Source organism: Anarrhichthys ocellatus, unplaced genomic scaffold (genome assembly GCF_004355925.1).
Source record: "Anarrhichthys ocellatus isolate YVR2014 unplaced genomic scaffold, GSC_Weel_1.0 scaffold78, whole genome shotgun sequence".
Lineage (NCBI taxonomy): Eukaryota > Metazoa > Chordata > Actinopteri > Perciformes > Anarhichadidae > Anarrhichthys > Anarrhichthys ocellatus.
The window spans coordinates 104,407-125,008 of record NW_022280108.1 but is presented as its reverse complement, the minus strand read 5'-3'; the positions used below and the strand labels follow the sequence as shown (position 1 = coordinate 125,008).

At 41.6% G+C, this 20,602-nt stretch overlaps 1 protein-coding gene across 1 annotated transcript in view; it reads left to right on the top strand.

Moving 5' to 3' along the window:
* Positions 1–20,602, top strand: part of jade2 (jade family PHD finger 2) — a 157,800-nt gene that overhangs the window by 73,119 nt on the left and 64,079 nt on the right. Inside the window, 4 exon segments of the mRNA XM_031874076.1 lie at positions 10,599–10,750; positions 13,862–14,073; positions 17,505–17,600; positions 17,602–17,673. Of these exon segments, the coding sequence (XP_031729936.1) occupies positions 10,599–10,750; positions 13,862–14,073; positions 17,505–17,600; positions 17,602–17,673 (532 nt within the window).

The window sequence follows — 20,602 nt, the reverse complement described above, 5'->3', positions numbered from 1 at the left end:
GTGTGTGTGTGTGTGTGTGTGTGTGTGTGTGTGTGTGTGTGTGTGTGCAGTAGCCCGCGGAGCTTTAGAGTAGTGGTGTTAATAAGTCTGAGTCATATCCATGACAACGGGCAGACTGTACTAGCATCTGAACCTCAGAACAAAATGGCAGCTCACTGTAAATCACACACAGGTCAGGTGTGTCGGGGATGAGGCATTACCTTGACCTGTGACCCTAAAAGCTCAACATCATGGCCTCAAACAGACCGTGTTTGACTTTGGAGTTCACAAATCTCCTCAACACATTCACATCATGTGCATGCAAATAGTTTCTTAAGAGGTGATACTAAACTACAGGCTTTGACATGATCAGATAATAAGGACCCATAGTTGGCCCCAAAACCTAACATATGCCTTCTTTTATTTGGTAGATATTTAACAAATAATAAAAAAGCAAAACAAATACTGCAAATTCTAATTATAGTAAATTAATAGCATGTTGGAAAGGGAGAAGGCAGAAGTAAACACTTATATGGTCCATAAGTTAAATAACATAAAATAATCTCCTCATCACTGTACCTCATTATATATTCTCTCAAACTGATTTATGTTTGTACTTCTTGTTTGTACCTGATACTCATGCTCTTCCTGGTAAATCATTTCTCGCCATAACTAATAACTGTAGCTTTAAATTCTTAATCTCTACATACAACTTCTTATATTTAGTGTTATTTTCTAACTTTGCTTGTGACTTCAACTGTGCGGTAAATGTTAGGATGTTGTTATAACCCGCTATTGATTAAACTTCCTTCTATTGTAGCTCTCAACATTTGTGTTTCCATCTGCAGGCGACGAGAAGGTAACTCTGCTTCTTAAGACACAACACACAGAATAGATACAAGTAAAGTTTTTTGAATCAATAGTCCTTGACAAGTTGTTCATGGCTGTAGGTATTCCAAGCTTTTCTTCAAAGGTTTAAATAAACAAACATACCATGACAGAGAATAGAGTCAAATGATTTTAAGAAACCTTTAAAACTATATATCTTGTAAAATCGTTGGTTGCGATATTCCTGGTTGTGATGGAGAGATATTTTAAAACATGGACAAAACACAACGAGTTGGAGAGAGAGAGAGAGAGAACGAGTGGCATTGACTTAAGGAAAGAGAGAGAGAGAGGACAACCTATAACGAATCCACATATTTTACATTCCTGAGCTCCTACTTAAAATGGAAATTCTACTGAAAACGTTCCGTCCATCTCTGGTGCTCAGCGCTCATTACTGTGCTGCTTCTCCACGGCACCTCTCAGAGATCAACCGTCAGTCCAGCAGTGAGCAGCTCTGTAGCCTCCTCTCTCTGTGGAAAACAGCTGGAGTAGTTACTCGTACTAACTATTCCATTTCCCCACAAGAACACTTGCTTCCAGTGTATTTTATTTATTTCAGTTATTCATATTTACAACTCTTATTGGGTCTTCTACGACTACTCGTCACCGAGTTTCTTTACCGCCAGCATTCATCTTTCATGTTGATGTGATCAGCTGATCTGATTTACACAACAGCTGGATTCAGGAAAAGGTTTTAAACCGATGCAAGAAGTATGCGGCGAGATAGTCGGACTGTGAAGATGATTCTTTACATGATCTGTGTGTGTGTGTGTGTGTGTGTGTGTGTGTGTGTGTGATACTCTGATTGCTCTGGACACAACACAGGGGTGACTCATCTCTGAAAGGTCAGTGTGCAAATGATGTTTGTGTGTTTCGGGAGATGATTGATTTTATTGACATGAATATGACATGAAGATGACTCACCGCTCCCAAAGATCACCCGGACAACAATGTGTGTGTGTGTGTGTGTGTGTGTGTGTGTGTGTGTGTGTGCGCGAGTGTTTGAGATATAGTTATATCATTGAATTTCACATAAATATAACAAAGATGACTGTGTGTGTTTTTTTCCTCCATATAAATATGATATGAAGATGACTCATGTCTCCAGAGCGACACTGTAACAATCCAGAGGTGTGTGTGCGTGTGCGGCATGTGTGTCTTTGTGTTTGTGTGTACACATCAACAATTTATGAACATCTGTCTGGTTCTGTCCGTCCTCCTGCTCTGCTCTGTGAGTGTGTTTGTACGTGTGAGTATTGAAGACACATGGACGACTGTTGATGGCAGAAGTAAAAAAGCAGCCATTACTGCAGTGTCATTTCATATTTGTTTTATTTAATTATGTATTTCATCTGAGTCTGGATCATTTCCACGTACTCTCAGATGGGAGGAATGTTTGACCGAAACCTCCATCTTTTGGCTGTCGGTTTAGAACAGAGAATGATCAGCTGACTCTGCAGCTCTCAGCTACAAACGAAGCTTTAATGTGTTTCTCAGCTCGTTGTTTTGGGTTTTCTCTGCAGCAACTTTTTAAGCTTAGTTTTAACTCTCTCGTAGATTTATGATTCTGTTTTTGCAGAAAAGGGCTCAAAAGAACCACAACTGTACACTAAATGCTCCGCACCAAACAGGCAGACAGGCTAAGTTAAGTTAAGCGCTCAGACTCGTGAACATCTTGGAGCATTCAGCAGCTAAAGAGGCAGATGTTTGCTTCAGGAGACGGTGGAGACCAAATGTTTCCACTGACTCCACAGTGGATGTTGTCGTCGACTTCTTCTTCATCTTCGTCTTCGTGTTTGTCTTAGTGTTAGTATTATTAAATATATTTTATTTTTTTATTTTATTTGTATTCATTTTCTTTTCTTTTCTTTAAGTATGTCTTTGCGTATATGTGTGTATATATATATGCAGGTCATACATCCAGTGTTGTTTTTGCCACAATTTAATAGAGCTATTAAATTAGATGCAAAGACAGACAGACAGACAGACAGGAAAGTATGCAGACAGAAATAATTAACACTCACAGATGTGCATGCAAACACACACACACACAGTTTTGTAATTGGTTAACCCTGTGTTTGTACACACACACACACACACACATACCCTGCAGCGCCACACAGGGTTGCCCCTGAACCCTGGGGTGGGTAACCCTGTGCCCTGTTAGATGCTGGCCTGATTCTCCTCTTCCAGTCTGCATGCTGATACGGGATTGTGTTTTAGAGTAGGGGGGGTTTGTGCGGGTCGCCCAAGGATAAGGGGCTGTTGGCACAACACATTGTCTCACACACATACACACACACACACACACACACACACACACACACACACAGTCTGGTGGGAAAACTAAGGGAAGAAAGAGAGGGATTACAGGGAAGAAAAGGGGATAGACTGTTTTCTCAGCCGTACTGTGACAGTGAGGTATTTCAAGAATGAGAGATTATTTCAAACACACACACACACACACACACACAGGCGCAGTGTGTTACACACAGGGAAGTGATTGTTTGCATCTGACGAGAATGGTATGTCTGAGCAAGTAGTTTAATCTTGTACTGTTTGCAGAGTAACACACTGATCATCAGGTTTTTTTTGGAGCATATTGACCGGTGAGATTTGTCTTCAGACGGTAAAAGAAACTTCTTCGTCTGAGACTTTGTAGAAAGGCCCTCTGGCTGTCGTCCTGTTACTGGGCTGAAAATGTGAACTGCAGCTTTGTTAACATCTCTTACATTAACTTAACATGTTTAAAAGGATATTGTGTCTCATTGGAGATAATTAAAAACAATAGAGAAGCTTGTTGAAAGAAGTTGAAGCCTATAGACTTCAAATGAAATGAACTTAACGCCTACTATTAAAGTTAAAGTCAAACTGCTGAAAATCATCTTTCTTTCTCTTCTTCCTTGACTTTCCTTTCATCTCATCTTATTGCCTTCGTTAACAGCTGTATTCTTCCAACTTGACTGAAACTCATCCCCCTGCTCTCTCCATCGCTCCTTAGCTTTCTTCTTCATCTGTCCAGGCTTGGGTTTCTCTTTTCAATCTTCACATCATTCCGTCCGTGCTCTAGTAGTTCCCCTCCTGCCAGTTTATGGCCGATTGATTAATCACTTCTGAGCTCTAACTTTCACTCTCTTATCAATCAGTCCAGCTGGTCGATACAAACCTTAAAACTCACTTAGACTCGTTGCAAACTCTGTTCGGTAAAACATGTCCAGTTGTTGACCTTCAGCCTGGTGTCTGAGCGGCTTCGCTGCATGATTTAGCGCCATCGCTCGTTCTTCTAAAACTAATATTATAAGTCACAAAAAACGAATAATTGAATCTGACTTTCTCCTCGATATAAACCTGCAAACACTGCAATAGTATTTAAAGCTCCAGTTATTAACAAAGCTGTCTTTGCATGTGATGATCGATATTACCAGCTGACAGCTGCTGCTGGAAAATGTAATCAGCTGTCGCTAATTAAGAATGTGTCTGTGCGTTGGTTTAAAAAAACAAACAAACCTTGTGTGCTCTTTCTCTCAGACTGGTATTTGGCAGCCAGCAAGGTGGTCGTCAGTCGTAACTGAAGGATAATCGCAGATGCGAACAGCAGCCGGCATCTCTTAAAGTTTTAAGCTCTCTTTATTTCTTTAGATCATTTTTTTATTTCTTCCACCCCACATTTCTGTTTTTTTTTTTTTTTTTTTTTTTTTTTTTTTTTTTTCTTACGATCATGCCCCCCCCCCCCCCCCCCCCCCCCACCCTTTGTTAATCGAAATATTTCCAGCCCCTTTTAGAAGGACTTCCTGCTCGTCATGAGTGATCCGTCAGCAGTTGATGTCTGTTTAAACTAGACGTGTCCTGTGTGGGCAGAGAGTCAGACTGAGAGCGGAGCTCAGCCGCTGTCGCTCTGCCCACACAGGACATGTCTTATGTTAACACCGTCCACTTCATCCCTCCTTGAGAGATTATTATTGACGTTCTGTGAAAAGGAGGAAAGTGAGATCCACACAGAGAAACATACGTGCATGGGAGCGAGGAACGACTTTTCCTTTCACTCGAAATGTCGCTCAAAATGAAGGACAATACGTGGACGAATGCACTGCCATAAAACACGCCTGCTGTAAATCCTGCCTTTTATTAAGAACGTTATATTGTTCAGTTTTTGTTTTAAAAGTGTTAATTAAATGTTATGGTCATTTTGGATGCTGTAGTTTGTAGCTGTTGACTTTTATTGCGCTATACTGACATGTGTTTTCTGATATTTAGTCTATCCTTATTGATATTAATGGGGTGGACAAATATTAGTACCTCTCAGTATAACCCAAATTTATGGGACGATACCAGTGTAGAATATTTGAGTTACATGTATTAATATCTTTACTTGTTTACCCAGTCAAAATAGATTTAATAATATAAACTAATGTACTACTATTAAGAATATATTTGTTTTATTTGTATTAATTATAGAGATCACTGCATTTAAAGCAAATCTTAATTCTAATTTATAAATTGCTGCAAATCAAACAATCACTAAGCTGAGTCTTCAAATGGAGGAAATAAGAGCTAAATTATGGGTGATCATATGTCATATGTACCTAAGCCTAGTCATTTGCATAAAATAAGAATATGTTTGCATATGACATGTTTCTATTTACTTCAGAAGGGAAAGCTGTGGACATTGCAAGAGTACAGCTTTTGCAGTCAAACATTTAAATGTGTGCTCAGTTTAAAATGAACCTGGCTACATCGTCTAAGTCGGTCCAAATTTCGCTGCATACCACCGAAGCAGACGCAGAAGAATAATTTGCGTTATGTAACCCAGGTCTTTGGCTTACACACACTCACATAAATGACCTGTCCTCCCTGCCCATGCTCATGTAACATCCTATTCAGCAGCGTTACGCCACGAGATATACTTTGCAGTTCCCACTCCTCTGCTCCCCAGAGGCACGTCCCATGTAGTAAACCAAAGACACCTCTCCTCAGGGCCTCAGTGCTGGGAGAGGGATGGAGGGGGCACTTTGGCTTTCATTGTTTTAAGAATCAGAGCCCCACGGTGTGAAGCTCCTCCTGATAAATATTTCATGGGACGCCCCATTAAGATCAAAAGAAAACCCGCCGTATTGTTATGATTCCAAGGAGGGAACATCTAAATATTCCCTCTGTGCTGCTCCCCTTGTAAGGACTCATCTAATGTAAACAGGAGTGATGTCTAAGGTTTCTTTCTTCATCACAAAAATATTCACAACTATGATTAACAAGCTGCATAACCTAGAAATCAGGCAGCCTCTGGTTCCCAAAACTGAAAATATGGTTTGCGCATTTTTAGCGACCAAAGGCCACGAATTAGGTTAGAGATGGAACATCTTTCTCCTTTTTAAATGAAATGTTACAGACATTCAAAACACCAGGGACAACGATGGAAATCAGTTTAATTACTTTATCCTTCGGTCCCCGACAAAGTCTGATAATGCCGTTTTTTCATAAATACATCATAATACAGGCAATAAACCAAACCACCAAACACAAACAGGTAACCCCGTGAAAATGCTTTAATCTAAATCAGGAACATCCACATTGAGAAGCATCCATCTCCTCCATGAGAGAAATGACTCACTTTGTCCAAATACTTTTGTAATGGACAGTGTTGTGCAATCTATACATTAGAAGTGACATTTTAAATGTTTACAAGACAACATCAAACTTTGTATGAAACTCAAAATTAATAAAAACATCATATGATGTAAATAATCTCCAGCAGATATTCACAATGCTAATGCTTGTGAACTAATCAAACATAAGAGTTCATACCATTAAAGCTTTCCAGTCTCGTATTCAACCCCATAAAAAGACACACAATCTATTTACAGTTTGTCAGAGGGCTGAGATTGTCTTCTCTATTGACAGACGACTCCACACTTTACCTCTTCCTTTGTAGTCGTGATGAAGGCTGGACAAACCAGAAACCTGTTGCACACGGTTTTGTTTACCTACATTATGTAAGGTGTGTGTGTGTGTGTGTGTGTGTGTGTGTGTGTGTGTGTGTGTGTGTGCGTGTGTGTGTGTGTGATACATGATACTTACCAGTGGAAGAACACATTGTACTCTGACCCCCACTGACTCGCATCCTGTTAGATGGCTTGACTTGACATTATTATAAGGCGATGCTCTCCTTTCATGTCTCACTTCCTGTTTGGTGTCCTGTACCTGTGACATAACCGCCCAGGAGCTCAACTTAAATGTCACCACGCTGGGGTTGATACGTAGACATCTGACAGGCAGGGCAGAAGGATGGCCCTTTGAACGGATGTCAGTTGGACAGAAAGGGTGTCATTTCACAGATCGATGAAGGTATTATTAGGTATTATTATTAGATATATGTATTATTAGTTGGATGACTCCAGATATGGCATTAACTCTCGTTTTTTCTCTGAATGTATGCAGGTTTTCAGTTTTGGTACAGATATTGTTTACTTAGTATCCACAGTTTGGTGTGACTGATCGTTTTCTTTTCTCCTTTTCACCTCTTTTAAAAAATTGTTTTTTTAATATCCCCATGTTGCGAAAGCAAATCAACACTGCCGCTCACAGCTTGAAGCCAAACAAACACCAACAGAGGAGTCATGAAACCTAACGTAATAAATCCTGTATGAGAATAAACAGAGCTAAGAACACCATCTTCTTCAAAAGCACTAACACTAGTCTCAGTGTATTTACACCACTCACCGGTTACCCCGGTATGGACTCGGACATCCGTTCTTGCCTGGTTGTATTCTACGTTTTTCTCACGGTCAACAAACCCCATGAAAGTACCTCAACCAGCAATGAATTGATCCCACTATCACAATTTATTGTCCGTGTAGCCAAAACCTGATATAATGCATCTCCAGTGACCTCCATTGATGTCCAAAAACTATTAAAAACACATCAATGGAACACAATTTATATTTTATGTTGCTCATGTGCATCAATCTGCAGATTTAATGGTCCCCAAATCGTGCACTACAAACTCTTGCTTGAGTAGCATTTCTTAAAAACTACATTGTCCAGCTGTTTATATTTCCATCCTGTTTTTAAAGATCAACGTCTTTAGTAAGAACTAATGAGCTCGGGGCTGTTAGGAAGTATTTGAGAGGACTTTGCATGAGATTTGTCGATAATAACACAAACTATGGAATAACACTCGCTGTATCCTTTGATAATGCAATAACACCACCCACCAATGTAATACGACACTGACGTTGCTTTTAAAGTTACATAACGGAAACAACCAGCCCAGTGTTTCCAGTATGAAACCTATTCTCCCTGTGTGTGTGTGTGTGTGCGTGTGTGTGTGTGTGTGTGTGTGTGTGTGTGTGAGAGAGTCTCTTGTGTGTCTTTGTCTTGCTCTTTTCTCTCCTCCCTCTCCTGCCAGTTAACTGGCCGCTCCTGTTTGTCCAGTATCACATATCAGAGCGGTACCGGACCAAAACAGGGTTCACTTTTCTGCCTGTTTGTCCTCACAGCGAGATAGTAGAGCTTCTGATTAATTAATGATATCACAATTTTGGCCTGCATTGATCCTGCACTGGTGGTCTAAATTGGCCATGCGCAGACATATCTTCACCTTGTTATTAGATTAGTGGATGCAGTGTCAGCACAGTAAATGCTGCTGATCCCTGATGCACATAGTGCTGGGATGGTGACATCTACTGATCTGAAAATGCAAAGATCTCAGAGTATTTAAGGCACCATAAGCTTCGACCACAGGTGAAGTTGATGTAATCACAAGTGTTTTTCTTGTTCACAGAGAGATTTGCGTGCTTTCACTATCAGACGAACGTCTAAGAAAGAAGAATTGGAAGGTATACAGTAAAAGCGGAACGGGTCGGAGACGGGAAGTGAAGAGGAGGAAGAAGCAACGGGATCGAACTAAAACTTCAAACTTCTTTTACTGAAATTAGAAATAAACTTGAAACCTTAAACTTTAAGTTTAAACTTTAAACTTATATTTTAACTTCAATTTTAAACTTACCTTAAACTTAAAGAAACGAAAAAGTGGGAAAAGTGAAAGGACGACTGCATAAATAGAATTGAGGGAAGATACTTAAACTTTGAACTCTAATATTTAAACTTAAAAGAAGAATATGACGAGTGTGTGAATAGAAAGGAGCTCGGATACAGTGAGGAGAAACATGAGGAAAGCTAATAGAAGGATATAAAATGAGGAGGGATGAGCATTGTTATAATTAAGGATTCATTTCACTGTTTAGGGTGCAGACAGATGTTTTTTATTGTGTAATATTGTATAAATACTCCAATTTACATATTTATAGGGTATTAGAATAACTCCCGAAGTGATTTAGTATGTCAGCATTGACATTCGTGCAACAGTCCAGGAATGATTTCTTTTATTTTTCTTCCTTATTTTCATTTCACATTGTTACTGACCTGGCAGCACGTATGGAATGCCATTCTAGTGAATGAAATTGTGGCAGCTGTTGTGAGGATGAAGGCAGCAGTGGTGATGATAATGTGGAGGATAATGATGAGGAGGAGGATGATGATGGTGGTGATGATGATCGCAGTGCTGCTTGACGTGAGGGCGACGGCAGTGACGGACGGATGATGATGATAAGCGAGCGGTGTGATAATGAGCCGTTGAAGGGAGCGACACGGAAAGCTAAAGGTTGTTTTGTTTTGTTGTTTTAATCACTGACACACTTCACCTTTTCACACAAAGGTCACGACTTCAGCAGGAGAGCGTGTAAATCACTGCGGTGTGTGTGTGTGTGTGTGTGTGTGTGTTAATATGCAAAACACAGAGCTATTGTGAATAATTTGTGTGTGTGTGTGATCTCTACAGTGGTGCCTCCCGGCCTGATGTGTGTGTTTAGTGCGTGTCGGTCTTATTTTGTGCAAATCTATATGTGTCTGTTAGCTCTCAGAGTATCCAGAGGTTTTTACACGGGCCTGTGTCTGTGTGTGTGCGTGTGTTTGAGCCTTTATTGGCTCCCAGTGGGTCGAGCAGAGTTCCTGACCCCATTTCCTGCTGTTGTTGACACAGAGAGACATTCAGGCCCCGGGGCTCCAGAGACCAGACTCTGGCCTGGAGGGGCTTCCTGCCACTGCTGCCGACTACAACCACTTGATTTGTAATTGTTTCGATTGCTTTTTATTTTTTTTCCCTTTTACTGTTTTTGGCATCCGTCAAACTCTGATTCGGGGGGGGGAGGTTATGGATTAGCCCCCCTATTAGGATTATAGTATCTTAATTAACGCGGTAAATCCTTTAAAGGCTTGTGGTTTAATTTATATAGTTATAATTTAAATATACATAAAGGCCTTTGTATTATTCTGGACCAATGGCCAGACACCAGCTGTGGATATTACGTGACTCTTTACCTCTTACTGATTGGGTGTAACTGTATGACAACAGCCGTGTGTTGAGTTAATGTTGTGAGCGTGGCATTAAAGTAATAACATACTTGAGGTTGTGCTGTATTAGTGAGCTGAAACACGACCGCAGCTCACCGGTGCCAGCAACCACAGCACTCCATGTTGCATGTTATTGCTTAATTCATTTGTCAATCAACCGCTGGAATTATTACCCATCGGCAAGTTTAATAATTAGCTAAGTTTTCATTTTGTAATGAGTCTACGGCTCCATGTTTGGTGTTTTTTTTGAGGTGTTGAAACAACTTGTTGTTGTGTTTCCAGACCGCGTGACAAACTCTCCGCGTGTATCTTTGTGTTTGTTCCAGGTCGCTGTCGACAGGCGGCCTTTCCGACAGCGAGCAGGAAGAGACGGAGAGCGGCGCCCAGCCTCCTCCCACCCAGCGCTACAGCGGCTACGACCTGGACGACCTGGACGTCGCCTGGCTGGAGCTGGTCAACCACGAGTTCAGACAGATGGGTGAGTGCGAGAAAGACTCGCTGCCCAAATCTCACAGATGACGGCCAGGAAGCACTATGACATTGAACAGAAAAACACTCGTCACTGAATGTCAAAAGAGTTTTCAAAGGCAGCGCCAGTAAATAGGGAGTCGCCAAATCAACCAGGACTGGAATCTGAAGGACTTCCACGTTACAAATGAATTTGATTCTCAGAACTATCTGTCAGTTGACTAATTGATTAATTGACTTGATGTTTCAGCACTGTTTAGTTTGGGTAACAGAGGAAACATGGACGATTAAGAGAGTCTTTGTTTATGATTAAAGCTGCCGGTTTTGCAAATTGACAGAACTGTAGTAGTAATAAAGTACCGAACGATAAGTTTAAGTTACATAAACGGTCCTAATTTATAATTACGGTCAGTTCATCAAAGGTTCCCAGAGGAATGAGACCAGCAAAGGATTTGACATCTTTTAGCTTCATTTCTTTTCTTTTCCACACCTGTCCTTTCACAGTCAATCACTTTTACTTCATACGTTCCATCAAAACTCAACTTCAATAGCCGTTTCTCTGAAATGTAACATTTAAAAAGTCTAAAAAGGTCTTAAAGTGTGGTTTCTGAAACCTGCAGATGCTCTGATACTGAAACTTTCCTCACTCTCTTCCATCATCACCCGCTCCTTTCCTCCTCTTCTACAGTTACTGTCGCTTTCTCCCTCCTCCGCTCTGCTACATCCTCCATTTTGCCTCCACGGTGACAACTGCTGACCCCGAGCATCTCTCCCATCTCCACCATTTCACTCCATATCTGATCGGCTCCTTTCAGATAGAGCGTCGTAATTGTGTTTATAAATCCCTGCCGGGGTTTCGGGCCTTTCTTTCTGGGACACATTCTCCTTAAATCAAACAAACACACACACACACACACACACACATACTTCCTGGAGCAGAAAGCGTTTTGTTTTTTCTCATAAACCTCAACGCAAGAACAAACAAACAGACGGTTGATTGGTTCTGCTGGGTGAGGCTGCACGACTCTGGACTCATGATGGGGTGACTCAGCATTTTCTATCTCAGACCTCCACTTACTGTGTGTGTGTGTGTGTGTGTGTGTGTGTGTGTGTACTTAGAAGCAGAGTGTTGATACTGGACATGCTGTAATTCTGGCAATTTTAAACATTGTTTTTAGGCTTGGGCTTTATTTGATTTTCAAATGATTCAGTTTAGAGGAAACTAGATTCATTGCAGAGAACTAGGTCATTACAGCAGCACAAAACAATGGAAAAGATACAGCATGTCAGTAGTAATAGAGAAAAGACACTATTGAATATCAGGCGTCATGGCATTTAAAGCGTTCAGTAAAGTAAGTTCAATAGGAATAGAGAAGTACAGGAAGCCACAGAATGCATCAACAAAGTGCAGAATAAAAGCAGTAGAACAGCAAAGAACGATATTCAGTCTGTGTGTTTGCCTTTGGCCTGTGTGTGTGTGTGTGTGTGTCTGAGTCGTGAGCACATGCACACACACACATGATAAATGTGCATCTGCATGTGCGGACAGCCGTCACATGAACAAACACGGAAACACACTCACAGGAGATAAATATAAAGTAAATACACTGCAGTGCACACACCGGTGTGTTGCTTCCCTCCCTCCTGTGTCTGTGTGTGTGTGTGTGTGTGTGTGTGTGTGTGTGTGTTTAGTTCATGGTGTAAATGTCAATGCAGGTTAATATCTAACCCTACTTCCCTTCTCTCTGCGGCTTCGAAATCCATTTCAAGTTCGACAGTTTCTTTCCTTCAGTTCTTCATTCGTACCAAAGTTTGTGTTCATGGTCAGATTCACACCTAATATATAGAGAATAAAGTTGACTTGTTTTCAGCATCGGCAGCAAATGTTCACATCTGAATATCATTTGGAAGTTAAACAGTGTTTTGGTCTAAAGCTTCATTTCTTTATGTGAAACTGCAGCTCAGATTGTAAATGAACTCTGTCTGCAACGAGATGCTCAAGAACCAGTAAATAAAGTTGTTTATTTATTCATTTTTTAAAAACTTTTTTGGATGGGGAGGGATTCAGTGACATGAATAACGGATGGAGACACAGGAGGCACAGCTCTACTTAAAAAAATAACTCCCAACGGAATCCTTCAAGTAAATCAATAAATAATCCTCGACTACAGACTCCAGGACGGCAAAAGTTTCTTTAGCGCAGCGTGGTGCATTCGGGCGAGGCGGTGTGATACTCAATTAAAAAAATTACTTTCATATTTTGTGTCCGAGCAAAATCACAAATACACAACTCTGCAGATTGTGATTTGATTTGTGTCTTCGTTTCATTTACGGTCTCCAAGTAAAAAATCCAATCAATCCTCTTTAATTTAGGAAAGACAAACTATTTTTTTCACGCTAGGTTTAATGCCTTGCTGTTACCCATTTTGTCTAATTATTGTAATCTCGTTGCATGTATTGAGATAATAGCATTCAACATCTTTTTGCCACCGTCCTGGAAACCAGACTGTTTACTTTCCTGCTCCCTCAAATACTCGCTTCTTCTTTTTTTCTTCTTCTTTTTTACGAGGAAGAAAGCGTGCATTTGCCAGTTAAATCAGTTTTCATCAACTATTAACCAGCCTTGGAGCAAGGCATCACTTTGAGATGCAAATGGAGCAGGAACATGAATGCTAATGCCGACACATATTGGCACAGTGAACCGAGCTGTCTGCAAGAAGGGCTGAGTGACAAATTTTCGTCGTTTATTTTTTATTTATTTTTTTGGCTATGATTGCAAATGGGCTAGTAGTGACAGAGCACATGTAGCGTTTCTCTGGTCAACTGCACACACTCCCACGTCCTGCCGCTCATTTTCTGCACATTTTTATCCAAAGAAAGAAAACAGAGAGCGACCTGTGTGAGGTGCACATGAGAAGGAAAGCCCTGAGTATTTCCAATTAACGTGTTTTGGTAAATTGACTCATTTTGAGCAGCTTTCCATTACTGTTATCTTTGTCGAAAACAAGAACTTGAGTGTTGACCCTGTTACTGCACTCGTACTTTTAATTGCTCTGTACTGGCCCAGTACTTCCAATACAACACTTTTTAAAGTTTTACTTTCTGTCGTCCGGCCCACCAGCGCTGCCGGAGCTGGACGAGCTGACGATGGAGTGCGTCCTGGTCGAGCTGGAGAGCACGTGCGAGGAGAAGATGCGGCAGGCCATCGAGACGGAGGAAGGCCTGGGCATCGAGTACGACGAGGACGTGGTGTGCGACGTCTGCCGCTCGCCAGAGGGAGAGGACGGCAACGAGATGGTCTTCTGCGACGAGTGCAACGTCTGCGTTCATCAGGTCAGATATTAAGTGGCTTATCTCTCTCTTCAAGTGCATGTGTGCCTGTATTTTTAAGTAGCACTCATCCTTGTGGCTTCTTAAAAAAACGTTCTTTTACAGAATAAGAAAAGTCCCTCTGTGAAAAATAATTTAAAATACAAAATCAAGGTTGTTCAAAGACGAGGTTTTGCTGTTGTCCTCAGAGCTGCCTTACATATTCTACTCATATTTTTCTCCCCGGGGCTTCATTCATCATCGGCGTGAGCATGCAGGCACAGTATCAGTTTCACAAGTGGTACCTTTGACATCTCGAGGCTCGAGGGGGCCGCTGGTGTGTTTGTTGCACCGGGACACGGTGTTAATTGTTCCGTCGGCCCCGTTGGCGCTGACACACCTTTAGTGTCACCAGACTGCCTCTGCTTTCCTGCTGTTATGACACTGGATGGAAATAGTTACATCCAGCTGCAGACCTAAAATGTCACTCTCAACGGGGTTAAAAAGCATGAAATAGAAGTGGGATTGTTTAGAACAAGATGGAAAACAGGATCATCCCAGTTTCAAAATGTGAAAATTGTTTCATCTCATGCATATGCAAATAGGAAAAAGGTCAGTGTTTGTTGTCTAGCTCTTTAGTTCACCAATTACTGACTTTAAGCAAAAAGATGAACTCAATGCATCACACAATTTACAAACTATCGGGACCAGTTCAGGCTGCAACCTCTGAAAAGGGAAGCCAATGCTTCATGTCTTTAACCTGCATTCTCTCTAGTGTCCATCAGGGGGCGACTCCTCTGGTAGTATAGAAGTCTATGAGAAAATGACTCTACTTCTCACTTGATTTATTACCTCAGTAAACATTGTAAACATGAGTTTATGGTCTCAATCTCTAGTTTCAAGTCTTCTTCAATACAGCATGATGTTCATTGAGTAACTTATGGTCCATTTAGAGTCAAACAGACCATAAAGCAGGGGATGCTTTAGGGCGGGGCTTCCTTCTGAGTTCGGTTTGTACTTTCTGTACTGTCCCGTGTCACTTCTGGTTGCGAAAAAACGAGATGGAGACGGACAAAAATCAAGATGGCGATGGCCACGATGCCAAACTCAAGGCTTCAACAACGGCCGTCCACAAACCGATGGCTGATGTCTCGGCGACTACATCCACTTCTTTTATACTGTAAATGGACACTAAATGCCAAACATGAGGAGTCATGAAAACAAGTAACGTATATTAAGAGAGTGAAATAAATTGTTACTCCGAGGGAGTATTCAGTAATGATAAAGCTGATATAGAGGGAACACATTCAACGCTGACTGTTGCTTCCCACGGCCGTCTTTCTAACCGCCAGCAGGTAAAAGATGCTCCGCTTACTTGCTTGCTTTGTTTGATCAATAAAACCTTTCATCAATAAAGTGCTTTAACTGCTTTTAATGTTGATGAAGTCCTTGGTGTCTCATTTTCTTTGCTTCCAGTCAGTGCAAACGTGTTTTTTTTTTTATACCTTTCCATTGTTTTATTAGCTCTTGATGTATTGCAGCTTTTCAGTCATAGAACATTCGATGCAGCCTTCCTTCTGTAGAGTAAGATGAGTGATTGCATCCTGAGGCCAGGCTTGAATTTAGCAGCAGTGGGTCCTGAAATCATGTTTGGGGATGCCCAGGTTGTTTTTTTCACCTTGCAATTTCATTTGGGCCTTGACCAAAAGAGTGATAGTTTGATTTGACCCGGTAGAATTGAGATTTGATAGATCTGACGCAGACGTTATAGTAATAGAGGAGAAAGAGGCGTTAAGAACGACAGTAAATCATATCTAACGATAAAATAACTCTGTTTCTGACCTACGGCACTGGATCTTTTCAAATATAAGCTGTTATGTTGGCATGAAAAACTTCCAGGGCACCCACACATGTTAGCGGAAAGGGGAAATGGGTGGAGTGTTGATGATACAATAACCTGCTGTGTTTTAAAAACAACACCAAGTGGTATGTGGAAAATGTCTTGCTTCCGTAATTCCGGTTGAAAGAAAAGTATTGGGCAGAGACAATAATATGTGGAGGAATTGTTCAAGAGTGCATGTTTTTGTTGTTGTGCGTTATTGGAGCAGCAGTAAAGCATAACTTCCTAAGGAGCTGTAAGAGGATTCAGAAGGAAAAAAGCGACGAGTTTTGTTTTAATCTCAGGAAATAAGCAGCAGACTGTCATTACTTTCCGGTTTAAGATGCAGCCACCACTGAAAGTATGCTGTTTCCAAATGTGAAAAGCCATGAAAACAGAACCATGGGGTGGCTTTGTGGTGCAGCTGGTTAAAATCAAGTCTCCCTCCAGTCTCCTGCTTCTTTATGGAAGTAGTTAAACATATTTCTTTAAACCGATTTGTATACAGAAGCCAGCAGAGGCTGTTTTTGTGCCTGTGGGGAAATTCTAGCCTCCAAAAGTGACATCCATTTCACAGTGTCCGTGTGTATTCACTGTGTGTCTGCTGGGTTTAATTTCCTGATGGCATGCCCTGTGAATGCATGGCACAGACTATCACGTCTCAGATATACGGCAGCTTCATTGCAATCATTTTGTGTTGACAACACACCGCTAACAAAGAAAGATGAAATAATAGAGGTGGTTAGAGTCAATAGTGGCTGTAATAGATTGTGTTTCCAAAGCACATTTCCAATTGCTGCATGTTTATTCTCATTGCGTGCTGCCTGTATATGAAATAGAAGTGGAATTATTTAGAAAAAGATGGAAAACAGGATCATCCCAGTTCAAAACAATGAACATGTTTCGTCTCATGCATGTACTCGGATGATTGATGTCTAGCTCTTTAGTTCACCAAGTATTGACTTTATTAAGCAACGAGATCAACTTAATGCATCAGGACACATAAAATACCATCAATAAACAATTGTTTGCAAACAATTTACTAACAATTTTTGCTACCAGTTCAGACTGCAACCTCCTAGTGAAGCCAATGAAGAAATACCTAAAACTTGCATTCTTTCTATTGACCATCAGGGGCGACTCCTCTCACTGCTAAAAGACGTCCGCCTTGTCTTTTAATATTATTTGGCACAACAACTGTCCACTCTCTAATGGGGCAAACCATGTTACAGGAATATTTTGAGATTTTCGTGAAAGACACTCATTGGTTTTATGTCAAGAGTTAGATAAGAAGAAGAAGAAGAATGATACCGCTCTCATATCTGTCCACTAAGTAAGAAGTTGCTGCTAGCAGCCGGTTAGCTTAGCAAAAAGATTTGTAGCGAGGGGGAAACAACCAGTCTGGCTCTGTCCAAAAGGTACCAGAGCACCTTTTTAAAGTGCAGCGATCAACACATTATATCTCGCTTGTTAATCCGTACGAACCCGACTAGGTGGACTTTGTTACCTTCAGACATAATCTCTTCGTCTTCTGCACATCATCACCTCTGCTAACTTCTCTCTCCCCCTGTCGCAGGCCTGTTATGGCATCCTGAAGGTACCCCAGGGGAACTGGCTGTGTCGGACCTGCGCTCTGGGCGTCCAGCCCAAATGTCTGCTCTGCCCCAAGAGAGGGGGGGGCCCTCAAGCCCACCCGCAGTGGAACCAAGTGGGTCCACGTCAGCTGTGCCTTATGGATCCCCGAGGTGAGACTCAAGCAGGGGCACGGGGCACAAAATGGCCAAATTATCTGAATATAGTGTGGTGCAGATAACTGCTTCCTGTTTTTGTCATTCTCTCTTCAGTGTTTAAAGATAGTTCTTCTCTACATTTACTAAACCTGGTGCAGGATTCTACCAATCAAAGACAGGCAATCCGTCACACGCCACACACATCCAGATGGGTTGTACTTGATGCCACTGTTGATGGAGAAATTAGCATCCATGCCTCCTCTTTTATCTGTTTGTTTTAGTGTTGAATATTGTTGCTTTAAAAGAGTGAGTGTTTTATATCTTCTGGTTGTTGGTTCGTCTGTCCCATTCTCTTGAACGCGATGTGAGGTGGTGTCGTTTTGGACAGACAGGCAGACAACGTGAGGCTGTTATTCTATTTATTTATTTATTTTACATTTGCGTGAGTGCATACAGCTGCAGTCATTGTCAACATTAGTGTAAAATCCATCTATCCTGCATTAGTTAAGTGGAGTCAGCAGCTACATAAACCTGAAGTATGTGCTTGGTGTTGAATGTGTGTTGAAACACGTCTGGTGCTCTTGGACGAGGCGCCTACACCATAAAAGAAAAAGAGAAATAAAAAGCCCCTGAAAGACTGCGTGGTGCGTACGATGCTGTGATAAGAACCCACACTGTGCTTATTTTGACTCCTGCACTTGTGTTTTGACTGAACTTCACTTCATCCAATCCTCACCTCAAAAGACACTGCATCCATCTCTGAAAACACGCTTTACTGCACACGCTTTACTGCACACGCTTTACTGCACACGCTTTACTGCACACGCTTTACTGCACACTCTTTACTGAACACTCTTTCAGGTACACTGGTTTTCTTTTCACCATTTGCATCAACAGAAACCCTAACCCCCACCATTCATGTTCCTGAAAAGCCTGGACGCAAAAAGCTTTTTTTCAATCTTTGCCAGATGAAGGATTGGAGAAAGAAAATCTTTCCCTTTTAGAATGGAGCATAAATATGTTGGCAGCGCAGATCACTGTGATGGAAGATTACAGTGTCGATGGGCAAACATTCTGCATGCATGCAAACTTAAGTTCAAGTGAACTGGATTCATGCAATGTTTCTTTAGGTGTTAATAGGAAACATTTGCACTGAAAGAAACTTGTTCAGAAGACAATTTTAATTTCCGAGGGGGTGAAATCATTTTACTTTTATCCGGTAGAGATTCCAGTTCAGATATAATCGATGCTATTGCAGCAGCTACGCTAACCTCTACCGGAGCCGCCATTGTTTTTTTTTTTTTTTAAGAATGAACAGTTGCTCCTCTGTGTCGTCTCACGCTCGTAGCTGCTAGTAGCTCCTCACAGGACAAAACGCATCACTTGAGGTGAAAAAGGCCCATTAGCCTCATATTAGCTTCAGCTGAGAGGATGGAGGATTGCAGCGACCCATAACTCTTTAGATGTACCATGTAAGAGTCCTTGAAACAATCCAAAAAAGGTCTTTCAGTAAATGTGGCCTAGATTTTAAGAAACACTCACACTTCCCATTTGGGTTTCCTTGTTTACAATAAATGCTTTAAACACTTCATGTAGCTCCTTCAGTACAAACCTAACACTTTAGTCAGTCTGCAAGTCATTTAAATAGATTCACGAGGAACCTGTTCGCCTCATTTCCACTTGATGTGTCTTGATGATACCTTTCGGAAGCGTCTCATCTGAAAGCTCCCAAATGGACTTAAAGCAGCCCCGCTCTCTTCAGAGGTTTCAGGGAACGGATGTTGCTTCACGCCCCGCACACACCTTTAAACTGTTAAGACAGTCAGTCATGTGTCGGGAACACACTCCACCAGCAGATTCCTCAGTAATGGAGTGACTTTTGGCAGCTCAAACCTTTTACTTCGAATTGCCTTCTGTCACCCTTGATTGGGCTAATTGTTTTCGTTGCTCCGTTCGCTTTTGTTTTCTCTTCCTACCGAGGAGGGAGGGATGAAAAAGAAAAACCAGATCATTTGCATGTCTGTGCTTCATGTGCGTGTCTGCACGCGTGTCCTTGCATAGACTATTGTGTGTGCTCGCATGATCTAAAGAGGCTTTAATAGCAGACGTCCTCACAAATATACACTCACATCTCAACACTGGCTGGTTTTCTACTGAATATGAATATTTTCAGAAAAATAGGCTCTGTGTGTGTGAGAGTGCCATTCATAGAGAGTGCTGGATTGTGTGTGCGTGTGTGTGTGTGTGTGCGTGAACACACCACCAAGCCTTCAAACGATACAGCCCCCCCCCCCCCCGCAGCGCTGTGTGTATAGCTGCCGTCAGCCCTCTGCCTTCAACCCCTAGAGAGAGGTCCCTCTTTAAACGGCTTTTCACAACACACACACACACACACACATGCACAGAGACAGAGCCCCTCTTTTTAAAAATGCCTTTTCATTTGACACCCTGATTTCCACCCATTTCCAATGAAGTGATTTCAATTTTTGTCAGTTTTCCATCTCGCGGCTTTGAAATGTGAAGTAATTGGGGCTTGAATCTGCTAATCGGGGAACGAGCATGTTAAAAGGCCTGCTATGTGCTTACACACACTTACGGTACACACACACACACACACACACACACACACACACACTCTTGGAAATCTACAGCCCTGACTTTTTGAGTATCGACAAACCAACTGAAGAGGACAAGGTGGAGGAATTGTGTAAAGTGCAACCTCTCTGATTCAAAGAGTGGAAATCCTTTTTGGCCATCGATCCGTTTCGTATGAAAGAAGCGGACGTTGACGGCAACAGCTGGGGCTTCATTGTCCGAACGCTACTTTCTATTGACCTCGGATCGAGTGTGCTATCCTCCTGTGAATGAGCTGACGAGAGGACGGAGAAGAAAATCAGATATGAGAGAGAGAGAGAGAGAGAGAGAGAGAGAGAGAGAGAGAGAG